Raw genomic sequence first — 16,228 nt, 5'->3', positions numbered from 1 at the left:
ACAAAACTGGCCAATCTCTGGGCAGAAAATAAACTAACCAATCACAGTTAATTCTGCCCCCTAGACATCCTATATAAACCACGCTGCCCAAGTCAGTTGTGAGCTGTTCTCTCCACCCTGGTAGAGGCAGCTACTCTCCTGGACTCCTCTTTCCCAAATAAACTTCTTTCTCAAAAGAGTATTGGGTGAAGACCTTCATTGACAGCTGAACAGAAGAACCTTGCTGAGACGTACCATAGTGGACTGAGCAAGGAGGAGCTGAACAGAAGAACCTTGCTGGGATGTCCCATAGTGGACTGATCGAGAAAGAGCTGGTAACACTGAGCCAGAGATTGTGGATCTCCAGGAGAGGAGCAGGATTGCTGTGTCCTGCGGGGAAACCATCCCCCATCATACCATCATACCAGGTATATCCTGACCTTCCCGAAGAGTCAGGATACCCTGACTTTCCCAAAGAGTCAGGATACCCTTCCTTGCTGAAGCAGTTCCAGGCCTGACTCTCCCAAGAAGTCAGAAAACCTTCCTTTCCAAGGTTGGGCTGTTTCTTTACAGTCTCAGCCATCAGAGCTGTGCTAAACAGCTCCAGGTGTCTGGGACACCTTCAGGGCAGAGCTCTTGTTCTGAGTAGCTCTGAGGTGTCCAGGATACCTCGCCCTCTAGGGCTGAACTGTCTCCTCACAGTTTCAGCCATCAATTTACTAACATTTGGTGCCGAAACCCGGGACACCAAACCCAGAGCTTTTGCAGTTTACTACATTCAGGGGCAGAGGCAGGTGGAACTCTGTGAGTTGAGGCTAGCCTGATATACAAAGTGACTTCCTGGACTGATAAGGCTGTTACACAGAGAAAAGAAGATGAAGAAGAGGAGGAGAAGATAGAAAAGAAGAAGGTGGTGGTGGTTATGGTGGTTATGGTGGTGGTGGTGGGGGGGAGCATGAGCCAGTGAGCCGCCTTTCCCCATTGTTTCTGCCTCTAGGTTCTGGCCCTTGGGTTCCTGCTCAGACTTCTCATAGTAATGATGGATTGAGAAATGAATTTTTAAGTCAAATAAACCCCTTCCTCTCCAAGTAGCTTTTGGTCATGGTGTTTACCACATTATCAGAAAAGTCAACTGGAACACTGTTTCTATTTCATTGTTTGAACAATTTCTTGACTAAATTCCACTTGCTTTGCCTTATCTCTCTTGCCACAATCCCCATGAGTGTGTCACCATGACCACCTGACTTTTGGCCAGCCCATTTGTGATTTATACTGTGTCATAATTCCTCCTTCTGTGAATGGCTTCTCAGTGAAAGCTTTCCACAGACTCAAAGGCCTCCGAGACCTCACAGGAAGACTTGCTTATGTAATCCACTGCTGCCCTTCTCCTTGCTTTCTTTGGCCTTGCTTCAGCTTCTTAAACAGATATTGTACATGTATGAACTCAACAGGGAATGTTGGACACACCCTCTTTTCTACCTGGAATTCCTTTCCTCTGGCTCTTCACCAGGTTGACTTCTAGTTTCCCAGCCTCTCTCCAAATGCCCACCACATTTTCGAATCTTCTGTGAGCAACCTCTTTAAATAACTACCCAGCATGCCTTCTACCTACCACTTTACTCACTCACTTGAGCTCTTTGATGCTTTCCTTATGGTTTAGATTTCCTTCCAAGCTCTTCAATGATCTGGATGATATCTAGATCCTGATATTATTCTATGCAATCCATGCAAACAGGTATTTGCTGAGAGGAGAGTGAACAGGCCAACTCATTGCAGAGGAAATGATGAATTGCTTATTCTACTGCACACGTTGCTGCCAGCTGAAGACATCCATTTCCCTTCCTCTCAATGCCTCCTTTGCATCAAAGCTGATTTAACATGATTTAACTGAAGAAGTGGACCACATCTGTGCCGAGATAAAAAATCAAGAGAGTTTGGGGAAAAAACTGAGCAGAAAATTTGAATAACTTCAGGGGCAGAAAAGATGACACAGCTAAGAAGGGACAGAGGGATGAAGGCTCTAAAAATAGGGGACAGTGAGCTTCCAGGATTGAAACGGTCTTTCTTATACTTTGGAAGGAGTCATTGCATTCACGATGGGAAAATGTCTACATACTAACAATGTGCCAGTGGATTATCCATTCTTTTGTGTGATCCACTACTGTAGTAAGGCTTAGCTCTGAGCAACTGGCCACATAACCTAAAGGTCATGTGTGATATGCAGAGTTTGAAGACACAGTGACATAGTGACAGTCTGTCTACACTTTCACAGACATTTGGGTTTAGTATCAGAGATATAACTGCCATGTTAGATATATGATTTTAAATGCATAACTGTAACACACACACACACACACAAGTATGGGAATATTGCCCAGTGTTATATTTTTAGAGCGTGAGGTTGACTATTTTAAAAGTAGGTTAAATATACACTACTGCAATCTAAATGATCAAATTGGTTCTGGACCCATACATGTTGGTCCTCAGAAGTTTCTGTGTTATGATTAAGTCTTCATAAAATTTGCTATTACTGAAAAAAGCCATACCCTTGAGATCTGAAAAAGTAAGCCTATGAAAAGGAAATGGCAATGGCAGCCTTCTTGTCACTTCAAGGCTGACTCATTTAAGCACTGGAGAAAGGGAAAGACGTGTATGGCACACACGCCTGTATCAAGCAAAGTCCTCAATGCAGGCGGTAGCTGGAGAGATTATGTGGAGTACACAGATTATCCTTGCTCTCAAGGTGATATCTAGAAAAGAGGTAACAGAGAGAACAAAGAATGGCTGCAAGAAATTCTGAGACCACATAAATGGATTCCCTATGAGAGGGACAGATCATACATCTAGGATAAGAAGAATCCAATAAAAGGCTTGACCACCAGTCCAATAGCCCCATCAGGCCAGGATAAAGCTTTCAGTCACTCCTAAGAGTGACTGAAGACTCAAGACCAAGTAAGAGAAAAACTATAACACTTAGTCACAGGCTCCAGCAATGACAACATGTTTGAAATTAACCACTACAGCCTGTGATAGTTAATATGATGTTTCTCCCAGAAAACTATACCTCAAATTTGTCTAATTAGTAAACTCAAAGTTATTCATATGAACTATCACAGGCCCTTTAAACCCTTCCCTGGCCAAACTAAAGCAAAAGGGAATAGACCAGTGGTTCTCAAGCTTCCTAATACAGCAACCCTTTAATATAACATTTCATGCTGTAGTGAACCCCCACTCATAAAATTATTCCACTGTTACTTCATACCTGTGATGTTTTTACTGTTATGAATTGTAACGTAAATAACTGATATGTAGGGTATCTAATATGCAACCTCCACCAAAGGGGTAGAGAAGCTGAGAAGCACTGGAATAGACATTTCTTCTCTTAAACAGATTTCTAGAGGCATCATAATCTACTGGATTATGTAATTTCCTCCTCCTCTCCAACTTGAGAAGAAACCCTTTAAACAAGAATTCCATTTTAATTTTTCCTACATAACTTATACCTGAGGAACAGTGGACATAAGACTTCATTTGTTGAATTCCACTAATATTTTCATGTATTTGCTGCTTTGACTAAATGATAACTCATGTAACATTCTTAAAACATGATCAAGTAACATTTTGATAACATATTAAAGAAATCTGTGAATAGTTTTCAAAGCTATCAAACTATGTTGATATTTGTCTCCATGGGTCATGAATAAGAGAATTCATAGAGCAACAGATGCATAGCTCTCTGCTCCTACTGGTCAACCACACAAACACTACTTCTCTTGAACTCACCTTGCACTCAGGATAGTGTTTTGGAAAATTCCTCCTCATGTACCAGCTTCTGCTTCTGGCTTCTCCTTTCCTTCTCAAACCCAAATCAATACAACATTTCTGCCCCCTTATCATGTAAAACTACTATGCCAATACTATCAATCACCTCTATATGGCCAAAGTTCTAGTGCATTTTTAACACATGTGGCTATCTCTTGAGTTTATATTTCATGGACAAGTTGAATGCCCCTCATGAATCTCTGTACTACCTTGCTTCTGGACACTGTTTAGTTAGTTTGTGACTTCTCAACTAAGCTGGCGATATTCTTACTTGTCCTATATTTGTGAGCACTGTTTAATTCAAATCTCTCCTCCTCCTTTTTCACCTCCTTCTCTTCCCCCAACTCTTGTTTTTTGAACCCAAAGAACTTTTTGTGATGTCATCTACTGCTGTACTTACGTGAGTACTTCAGATAGCCTCAATTGTATGTTACTTATAAAACTGCATGATTTACACATACCACAAAATCACTAATCCAAAGTCTAAACTCGCCTCTGCACTGCCCATCTATCCTAGATTTGGTTTATATCTTTAACTCAATTTCTAGATCATTGTGTCTATCATTCAAGCATGAATATGGTAGTTCCACTAAATTATTTCCTCACAAATACATTTAATTGACCAGAAAGAACTGTCCACATGCACTAGATCCTAGCTATCAGGTTCTGAATTTATCCTCCAAGGCCTCAGCATCTCTCCATGAACTATTACAAAAGGCTGTTGATTAAAATGTTATTGGTTCAGTTTGCATCACATTCATACTCCATTTTCCTTACTTCTACCAAAGAATAGCAATTTCATATATACACACATCCAATTACGCTAATCTAACTGAACTCCATTAGTAAAAGCCTCATACATTAATGTAATGAATATTAAAATTTATATCTCAACTCATTTACCTTGAATAATAAGCTGTGTCCCAAAATCCTAATCTTAGATGTACTCTTATCATTTTCTATTCTATTCCATTCAAACGTTCAAAACAAATTCTGGTCACTGATTTTTTTTCTGACCCGCTAACAGAATGATTTAACTATTTTCAACTCATTATAGCTAAAGTCTGTCCTCAAAAATTCCCTTCTAACATGTTTTTGTCCTTTCCACAGAAGGTGTAATTCACAAATATGACCCTTGATTAAAAAATAAAGATTAATAAGAAACCTGGTCTTTAAATTCCTCCATTCACCTAAAGGGAAGTCTACTTTCTTAATCAGAGAACTACAATGTGGGTAAACAGGCAAGTAGGAAGAAGGACACAAAGAGTCTACAATTGCTTGGTTCATGTCCAATAAAGTCAGAAAAACCACTAGTTAACATTTTATTTGGTTCAACTTAAGTTATGACAGATTTCCAGCCATACTATAGTTATATTTTCAAATTTAATTACTTCAAAACAAGTAAGAAAAAAAATAATGATGGAATCATTCTATAGTGTAGTATGATGAATCATGCTTTTAATCTCATCACTGGGGAGATGGGGGCAAACAGATCACTGTGAGTTTAAGACCAACCTTGTCTATACAGTGAATTTCAAGACAGCTAGGGAAATTTAATCCCTGTCTCAATAATACAAAATAAAAGTCTAAGTCTTAATTGGACATGACAACATTTGCTACTTTGTACCTAATATCCAAGAGAACATGAGCTTTGCAATGAGTGAACCCAGTTAAAATAGAACTGTGCAGGGCTGGGAGGAAGCTCTGTAATACAGTGATTGCCTTACGTGTGCACAGCTGGGGTACAGTCTCCAGAGCCAAAATAAATAAAATGAGGCAATCTGTAGACATCTCAGTGGGTCAAGTGGTCGCTTCATGAGCATGAGGATAGGAGCTCTGATCCCTACCACCTACAAGAAGTAGACTCAACTGAATGCTTCTGTCACCCCAGTGATGGGAGGCAAAGCAGGAGGATCCTCTGACCATGAGCCCCAGGATCAATGAAAAACCTTGACTCAGGAAAAAAAAAAACAACAACAACAACAACAGCAGAGTGAGTAAGAGTGCCTGCTACACAACCATGAGGACCTGAGTTCAGATCCCGAGTACCTACACAAAAATGCCTGGCAAGGCCACCATGTAACCCCAGCACCAAAGGGCAAAGGGACAGGAGAGTGACTGGGACTAACCTCCCTGCCAACCTACCACTTTGTTTTGTGAGAGACCTGGTGTCAAGTGGATAGAGTTGAGAATCATAGAGCAGTACAAGCTGGTATTTCCCCAGGCTTGTGTGGAAACGTTTGTGTACACACATGCACATGTATGCATACACACATACACACACACACACACACACACACACACACACACCAGAGAGAGAGAGAGAGAGAGAGAGAGAGAGAGAGAGAGAGAGAGAGAGAGAGAGAATAAGGTAGAGAGCTTTAGTCAAAGACACCTGACATCAAACTCTAATCCTCAGGTTTATGCACTTAAATACCTGGACACGCCTGCACACACATGTACAAATAGGAAAGTATACATCTGAACTCACACACACAAAATAAAATAAAGCTATTTCATTGTGTGGAGCTAAACATTTTAAATTAAGTTTCAAAACATAAGATAGAGAAGATCAGAATTATTCTGGGAATTATCAAGACTAAATCCATCATAAGCTAAAGCTTTTTACAGTAAGAGGATTTTTTTAAAGTCCATACATGGTGACACATGCCTGTGCCTCTACTGGGGAAACTGAGGCAGGAGGAGAGCTTAAGCCTAGGATTTTGAGACAATCCTGAAAAACAGTGAGATTCCCATATAAATACATAAAATAAAATACTATATAATATACACAAACATTTATGAATAAAGGAAGTATGTGGTATAATCATTTAGTGTACTTACTAATTTTTACTTTTATCAAAGTAATTATAAATCATTTAACCATGGTTAAATCAAGACTCTTTTACTTCTTGGAAAGTACTGATTATGCAGAAATTGATATTCAAGTCTATTACGGAGATAAAATCCTTAACACATACACTACATGTCCTAAACTTTGTTGTAAAATGTTATATCCTAAAGCTTAAAATGCATACAACTATTTGTCCTTGTCTATAACATACCAGACATAAGCATTTCAACGGCCAAACCGAAGGAGAAAGCCAAGCGTAGAGATGTTATCAAACAGATAGATATAAAAAAATCCAACTGTAAATGTGGGGTTTGATTAGGTAAGATGTACAGGGCCTGCAGAGCATGACGGCGTATGCAATGCTCAGAAGAGATTTCTGTGGCTCTAAGAAATCACTGATTTTTGTTTAATTTTCATCATTGCTAATAAAAACTTGCCACAGAAATAGTTAGAAGAATTTAATTTTCTCTTTAGAGACTTTTTACTACTCCATCGCTTAATTTTTGCTGTGTGTTAAAAATATTTCTAAGATAGCTGAAGAGATGTAAAGAAAATCGATCTGAAGACGCATTTCTTCAAAGGTTTTTTTTTTTTTTTTTTGCTATAAACATTGGAAGGAGACATTTCTCAGTAGTAACTGGTTTACTGCAATGCTTCTGCTAAGGAAGTTGCTGCTGATTATGCATTTTAAGGAAATTTTCATCTTTTCTCACTAGGAGAATACTTATATTCTGAGGATTGAATGCATCGTGTTACTCTGCAGAATTCTAATATATATTTTTTTAATCTCCTCAAACTCCATATGGGAAACTGAAAGTTTACATATTCGATTTCTTCTCCCACCCTCAATGTTACTCTTTGTTGGTCACATTTAATCACATTTCTACCTACACCTAAGAATGCAATAATAAAGATGAAAGTAGGTAGACAACCCAATCTCTTCAGTGTCGCCTTTAAACATTATAGTGTGAGGGTTGGGTGTTAGACTACTGTTCATTTCCTCTCTAACACAATCTGGCCTCTACTTGACACCCCATCTAATACCATGATTCCTCACTTCCTGCGAGTCTACTGATCTAAGCCATATGCATTCCAAATCAATAATAATAATAACAACTAAAAACAAAACTCAAGAGTTGCTGATACATTTCCCTCTCTTCTCATTCGTCTGCTTCCTGCAATATATTAGAAACATCATTTAACAAAGATACTTACTCCAGAGCTCCTATTTACCGATAATTTCATCTAATTGAATAGTAGTAGCCTTTCTATGATACACACACCAGAGAAACTAGTGTATCTATTCCCACATGCAAAGTCATTAATAAATCTGTAACCAGTGATCTGGGTAAGAGGTGACATTTTCAGTCAATAAATCCAATGCCATACTTACAGTGGTGGCTGATGGGGCTGGCTTTCAGCATTTCTGGGTGTTTTGCAGGCAGCAGGCTTCGCCATGTCCCTGACAACACACCTGGGGCGCATGATAGACAGCACAACGCACTATTAATTATAAAAGGGTAGAGCATATCTGGAAATTAAACACCGTAACGAAACACAATCTAAAGGCAAGTCTTGGTGATCCCCATCAATATGAACTTTTGGCCCCGAAAAGGCCTTGGAAGATGAAATTCTTTTACTTGGGTTTCCACAGGCTCAACTATACCCCCATAAATTCTTTGCTGGCCTCAATATTTGATTTTCCTTTTAGCATCAATAAAATGATTGTCAGCAGCTTTTCCCATAGCAGAAAAGCTATTGAAAGCCTTGGCCTCACCATGTGAAGACATCTGAGAGCTCAAAAATAGGAACAGCTGCTGTGTTGATAGGTTAAAAATCAAGCAGAATTTTCTGTGGCTTTGGCTGTCTTACTAGAAGATATGGACTCTCACTTCACATCATTAACCAGCACATATGTCTTCCTGCTGATACAGAAAGAGATCTGAGAGGCCTCTAGCTATCCCCCATCTTCCAAATTCCTTTCAAGCTGAGGAGGAGAAAAAAGAAATGAAGGGCAGGTTTACATGGGAAGTGTGTACAGGTTCATGTGCAATAAATCTTGAAAAGCCGCTGTACCTTAAGCCCTTCATCATAAAATAAATGCAGAAGGTAGACAAGATAGCTAAGCTCCAAAGGGCAGCAGGAGTTGATGATAGTCTTACTCTCATGTTAACAGGGCTTAGAGCACCAAAGGGATCCATTGGCCCAAACCAGAAAATGCCTCCAACTGAGAATGCACTTGAATATCTTAGATACTTATCAAAGCTTTAAACCAAACATAGCTTTAAATAGAGAAGTCTGGTTATAATACTGAGGCTTGACATTATAGATTTTGCTAACTGTAAATGTCCTGAGGTTCTAGGACTCCCAAGCATGAACCTAGTCCTTTCTAGACTCTTTCTAGAACTTTCTTGGAGACTTGGATACATTACTCAAAATTCAAGCCAATTTAGGTTATTCCAGGAGATCTCTGGTGAGACAATGGTAATAAACTGTTTTGTCAGAGAAAAAGCTGCATGGCAAAATTCTCCACTTCTGAAAGAAATCATACAGGTAGACATGGACACAGAAATGTGCATACATGGACACACACTGCTCATTCCACCAGCAAATACACTCAGAAATCACTATGTAAACACAGTGAGGGAAGAAAAGGAGCTATTTCAAAGCCTCAACACCTTCCTCCTGGGATACAGGCTAAATCTGGTGTTTCTAAATGCCCAATAGATGGTCAAGAGAGAACAGAGAGAAATATTCATGGGAACCACAAAGCCTTTTGCTACTATCATAGCTTCATGAAGAAGCTATTCATGCACCAGCATTAAGACAACTTGCAGGAAGGCAGCTGTTAGAAGCCATGGATGAGGATTTCTCAGCCTTGGAACTTCAATCTCACTTTCACAAGGTGTAATGCCCAGTAACTTAAATTTCATAGCACTGGAAAAAAAATCTTTGACAATTCTCACTCATCCCAAAATAGCATATGCAGCCTGTTTGATCTACATGGGCTGGCTTCTGAAAATACCACCAACTTGGAGAATTTCTGAAGAATTTGAGAATCAAGATTCTGCTTTTTCTCCCTTGAGGATCAAGTATTTGTGCAAAGCTTTGAAATAAATCTACCACATAAAGATTTTCTTATTCTTTGAAGAGGCTGTTTTCTAAGAATTGCAGATTATTACACACCACAGGTAGTTTTCTAGGCCAAACATTAAAAAAAAAAAAACTACAAAGCCATGCCTTTGGAAGAACATTGTCATCTAATATCAAAACCCTGTGGTTTGGTTTTAAAACTGTATCACTTGGGGAATATTTCTTCCATCTGAACTTGCTACCCAACCTTTCTGAGAGAAAAAAAAAAACTTGATTTGAATTTCTGAATTTTGAAGCATAATTAAATCATAAAAATAAACACACTACTCTTCAAATACAATACCCTTAAAATTGATTTTAATGTAGATAGACATAATTTTAAATTATTTCCTTATTTTTTTTTTGGTGTTGGGAGATTGAACCCAGGCAAGCATTCTGCCACTGCTATAACCCCACTTCTACTTGTCACTAAATTGCCCAAGCTAGTCGTGAACTCACTCTGTAACCCAGGCTGTCCTCCAACTTGTTACCTTACTGTCTTAGCTTCCTAAGTAGCAGGGATTACAGTAGTGGGGATTAAAGAACTGTGTGACTGAACAAGCTTAATTTAGACATATTTCTAAAAAGACCAAGACAATACTACATTTCCCATACTGATCTTTATCCACAAGACACATACTCCTTCAACTGATATATCTAGTTATTGAATCTGAGTTTTGAGGGAAGAAACAATTTGTTTCAGATTGCCTAATTATTCAACCAGTTTAAAAGGACTGGTAGTCATGACGATATATATTCTTACATTTTTAAATCTGAATTAATTTTAGATAAAAAAATCTCCTAGATATAAGAAAGTTTTATATGGAAAGACAGTGAAGAGTTTCCTCCATCTAGAACTCACGCTGAATCCATTTTAGGTTTAACTAGAATTTGATCACCTTGATGGAGAATCCCATGGAAAATGACCAAACTCTATTGTAGGAACCCATGGTCAAGATGCCCCAACTAACTAAGCTTCTGGTTAAACTGTCTGTTTATGCAAAATCCCCTTTAGCTAATTGCTTATCTTAGCTTCTGTTAAACTGCTTGCTTCTGCAAAGCCCTCCTGCAGCTGCCAGTGAAATGCCAGGATGTGTATTTTGCCTTCAAAACCTGTGCTCTGGACACTCAGGTCTACACATAGGTCCCAGAACACTTGGGTGTAGTTCTAGCTGGCTGGAATGAAGACTTTCAATAGGCTATACAGTGTGTTGGAGTGGTCATCTCTGGTGGGCTACCCACAACAAAAGAAAAAAATACTCTATAGCTCAGAACAACACATACTGAATACATAAGGTTTTCAGAGGTTTGTGTTAGCCTATAAAGATTAATATTCCTTTAAAATCATAATTGAAACTTATCTCAGTTTGGAGAGTTACAATCTTAATGTTTTTGACAGTTCTAAGGTATAGAATTTGTTTAGGTCAAGACATTAGACACATTATAATGGTAAGGTCCCTTCATTCTATAAGAAACACAATGGTATTTCAGTGTGTTAAAGTTCTCTCCATGATTCACTTCAACTACATATTCAGAGACCACAAATCCTGCCGTGATGTTCACTTCCTAGAATCTTTCCAGTCTGAGCAACATTTAGGAGGCTTTGTGATGTCTTCAATTACATGATGTAAAATCAGATGTGGACTCTTACAACCTTGTACCTTCGTGTAAGCATTCTCTTACCTCTCAAGCATCACAGGAAGACATATGCAAATAAGGCATTCTGCAGCTACCTCTGGGGAATGCTCCTCCTGACCCCACCCTCAGCACTGCTGGGTTTTAGAATGATTGCAATCAATTCAATGAATGGCTGCCAACTGCCCACTCAACCACTTCTACCCTTCCATGCACATACACACAGGAGAGAAACTCACATTGCCACAAGTCTGCAGATGAGACTAAGGAAAGGCTTTCACCTCCATCTTCAGCTGAATGTGCTTCCAGATACTAGAGTACATGAAGTGACAATTCTGAATTCCTTCAAGAAACACAATTTACATAATCTCTCTCTCCCTCCCCCTCCCTCCCTCCCTCTCTCTCTCTCTCTCTCTCTCTCTCTCTCTGTCTTCACCCCTTCTTTGACTTTCTATTTTGCTGCTTGCAATCGCTACCCTCTATCAAGCTTCTACATAAACCACCACGACTACTTTACAAAACTTCATCCAAATTTAAACTTTAAGCTGTTTGATTTTTCATAGCTAACATCAAGCAACTACTTCCTGTGCTCTCAGCTGTTGCTAACAGACTATAGCTGTTGTTTTCAGTCTCATGTTTTTTGTTTGTTTGTTTGTTTGTTTTGGTTTTTTATTAGTGAAGACAATTCCAGTTAAACAGCATGGGAAAAATGGGTAAGCTGATGACAGCTTCCCAGGTATTACTGGACTAACCCACACTTGCTTTAAAAGCATAAGAATGGTTAAAGTAAGGATGAGAAAATGAAATATTTGAAACACAGTCTTCTGATTGGCTGGCCAGAAAAAAGCAGCAGCAGAGGCATTTCCACTGGCTTGCTTTCCTTTTCACTCTCAAAATATTTCAAGTTGTTCTCAATCATATCACTTACCACTAAGTACATAAATATATGCAAATTTCCTATCTCTAGGCTGGTACTCCTTCTTAATCCCAGTCATACATGCAATTGCCTCTCTGGCACTGAATATCTTACAGACTACTAAACAGCAACATCTCTTAAGTGATACGTTATTCCTCCAAACCTGATTCCCCAGTGGGTAACTCTATCTTGACTGGGAGTAAAAATCTCTGTCTAGCTGTTAGGTTCAAACTTTGGACTTTGCTCCTCTTTTCTCCACACTCTATACCTAATCTACCATACCAACTGCATTCTCAAAAGGGGCCTACAATCTCACTGGGTCTAATCTTCATTCTACAGACCTTATTTTACTTTAATTCTAAACATATGGTATTCATTCGGAAGTCAGACAACGTCAGAACAACAGAGTTGGTTCTCTCCTTCCACCATGTGGGTGGGCCCTGAACATCAAATTAGGGTCATCAGGCTTGAAAGCAAGCACCTTTACACACTGAGCCGTCTCACTGATCCTAACCACAGATTTCTGGTGAGTTGTTCAGCTTTTACTCTTGGTCTGTTCCTTGAGTTTATTCTCAGCATAGACTCAGACTCTTTTAAAAAATAAATCATATGAGACAGTACTATCCACAACTCTGCATTGGCTTCCCAGTCTTTTCATGATTAAAATGCAGCATCTTTAAGACATCCTCCAGCCCATCATAACCTCAGGAGCTCACCTTTGTCCTGCTACATCCCAAGTACCCTCCATTCCAACATTCATCTCACCTTCTCTGCAAAGGTCTTTAACACTGTATGGAGTGCTTTCTCCCATACTTATATGACTAAACTTACCTTTTCATGACTTGATTCAAATGTCAGTCTTTGAGGTCTCCTACCCTACTAAGTCTTCTAACTTCTACAGTGTGACTTCCCTCTGCACACTCACACACTCCCAAGCATCCTCTGCATTGCCCTACTCTACAGAATTCATATCTCATGTTTCTCATTGCTTAAAATAAGAGTTGCTCAAGAATAGAGATCTTAGTCTGTTTGGTTCATTAATACATGCCAAGAGCCAAGAATTTTCCTGATATACACTTACTAAGTATTTTTTAAAAATTAAAAGCTATAGATTTCACACTTGAGTAACCAATTTAACATGCTAAAATACATGATTCAGAATATAACATATATAATATTTCTTGAAATTACATCACATTTGAAAATACAATTTATAATGAACAGCATTATGATTTGAATTAACACTATTTTTTATATAGTTCTCTTCCTGAACAAAAAGTATTGCTTAGCATATGACTTGGTAAGTAGGAATCTCTCTCTATCCCTTGTAGCAGGAATTGTTAGAAGGTCTTATTAATAAAAACAAACCTGAAGCCAGGTATTGGGGTGAATGCTGAATGATCAGAGAAGCAGAATAAGCCACAGCTCCCTCACCTCGCCAGTTCCTCAGCTGATCCTGTTTCCTTAGACTGGAAGCTTCTGAGTCTTATCCATATGGGTCTCAGCTGCACTGCTGCTAGAAGCCTAAAAGCTTCACCAGCCAAAAGCTTCTAGTTCCCAGTTTTCACGCCTTATATACCTTTCTGCTTTCTGACATCACTTCCTGGGATTAAAGGCTCATTTCCTGGGATTAAAGGCATCAGTCACCATGCCTGGCTGTTTCCAGTGTGGCCTTAAACTCACAGAGATCCAGATGGATCTCTGCCTCCCAAGTGATAGGATTAAAAGCGTGTGTGCCACCATTTTCTGGCCTCTATGTCTATCTAGTGGCTGTTCTGTCCTCTGACCCCAGATAAGTTTATTAGGGTGCACAATATTTTGGGGAACACAATACCACCACAACTCCTTCCTCTTTGTGTGTGTGTGTGTATGTGTGTGTGTGTGTGTGTGTGTGTGTGTGTCTGTGTGCATTGTATAGTCAAAACATTATTATCATCTGTCTTCCTCAATCACTTTCCACCATATTTTTTGAGACAGGGTCTCTCACTGAAATTCAACTATACTGTCTAGGCAGCAATCTCCAGGAATCTTCATGACCATGCCCAGCTTTTTTTATGTGGATGCAGGAATGGGACCCAGGTCTTCATGCTTTCACAGTAAGCATTGAACCAACAAAGCCATCTCTTCAGCCCATGGGGAGAAACAAAAACTCTTTAATGACAAATTACTGCTTTACATATTTAAATAACAATATTTTAGGAAATAACACCTTAAAGTTGTATATATAAGAAAATATCTTTCAGTGAAGAAAGAATGAATCTCTTGGCTTCTGTTTGTTTTCTAAACAGAATCTGAACTTCATATTCAACATTAATCACATACCAAAGTGTACATATTTCAACTTCATATCACTATGCAAAGACATATAGAGGTCCCACTTGATAGAAAGGGGGAACTTAGAAATAGAAACTGAAGATTTGGGAGATAAAATTACATTTCTAGTCTTGGGGAGATGATCCAGAGAGGAAAACACTTGCCACCAAGCCTGAAGATGAATAGAAGAGGGACCTAAACAGTAGAAGGAGAGAATCGATGGCTTCAAGCTTCTCTCTAACTTCCATGTGTAGGGCATATCACATTCACCTTTCCCTCTTCCTCACATATTAACGAGTTCACAAATTATAACGTTTAAAATTTCTGATGATGAGAAATGGCAATTGTTGTTGGTTTAAGCCAGGGTCTGGATCAGGTGACTGTCATACCCCATTTGATGCTAAGAGGTTAAAAAAAAAGTGTCCAGTGTGTTCAATAATCTTTTAGTACCAGTATTTTATGATGCAGGTACACTATTAAACGCTTTGGAATAATCCCACATGTGTGTGAGGTCTCCAAACACAGATTACAAGACCATACTCTTCAAATATCATACCAGTGTTGACAGCCAGAGGTGACAGTAGCTGAAGCAGAAATATAGTGACTTTGATCCAATGGAAACATTGTAAAATTTAATATGCAATGCAGCTTATCTGACATAAAGATTTATAGAAAAATGTGTCAAAAAAATAACAGATCAGTCATTTTAAGGCAGAGTACAATTGATAAAAATCATTCAGGTACACTTTACAAAAAAGTCTTCAGGAGCGACCTCATTCCCATTCACTAATTTGAAAAGAGGAAAAGCTTTGAAAACATTATCTCAAATCCCATTTTATATTAAAATTTGCATACTGATGTCAATTCCATGGTGAACAAATGAGTATGATGGCTTTTTTTTTTTTTTTTTTTTTTTTTTGGTTTTTCGAGACAGGGTTTCTTTGTGTAGCTTTGCGCCTTTCCTGGGACTCACTTGGTAGCCCAGGTGAGTATGATGGCTTTTACCTGTAAGATGGAAATGGAGCCGAGGAAACTCTCCACCAGGAGGAGAATGTGAACTTTGGGTTTTGAGAAGCCAGAGTTACTAATCACAAACCACCAGGGCCTCTACTGCCACCAAGGTGCATTCTGGGAACTCTCAAAAGCCACATCAGGGAGATTTTTATTTTAAGAAAAGCACAAAGACAGGTGAAGCTGATTTTTAACCTTAAGAAAGGGAAACAGCTGGCCATTCTTTCACAATGAACCCTGGGAGTCTGGCCTTGCCCTGCAAAGGCTGAGTCACTGGTATTCAAAAATCTAGACAAAGAGGATCCTATTTACTATTGAGATTCACTATTGAGATTAATGTAATATTTTGAATTTTGAAGAATAAAACTTGTTTTCAATGACAGTTAAGGGAAGAAAATAATAAGAAACTAAGTCTCTGCTCCTCTCCCTGCCCTAACAGCCATCACTATGCTAACATATTTAATTCTACAAAATCCTAAGACTGTTCCAAGGATATCAACATCATTTCCAATAATCCTTTTTTTTAAAAGATTTATTTTGGGAGTGTGCATATGTGTGTGTGTATA

At 38.8% G+C, this 16,228-nt stretch overlaps 1 protein-coding gene across 8 annotated transcripts in view; it reads right to left on the bottom strand.

The window, feature by feature from the left end:
- Rims1 (regulating synaptic membrane exocytosis 1) overlaps positions 1-16,228 on the bottom strand; it is a 492,321-nt gene that overhangs the window by 400,514 nt on the left and 75,579 nt on the right. For all 8 annotated transcript variants that reach the window (XM_059243920.1, XM_059243921.1, XM_059243922.1 and 5 more), the window contains exon 2: positions 8,049-8,129. In XM_059243920.1, the coding sequence (XP_059099903.1) occupies positions 8,049-8,129 (81 nt within the window). The remainder of the gene's footprint in view (positions 1-8,048; positions 8,130-16,228) is intronic.

The sequence above is a fragment of the Peromyscus eremicus genome, chromosome 16_21 (genome assembly GCF_949786415.1).
Source record: "Peromyscus eremicus chromosome 16_21, PerEre_H2_v1, whole genome shotgun sequence".
In the NCBI taxonomy this organism is placed as follows: Eukaryota; Metazoa; Chordata; class Mammalia; order Rodentia; family Cricetidae; genus Peromyscus; species Peromyscus eremicus.
This window is presented reverse-complemented; position numbering and strand designations above follow the sequence as displayed.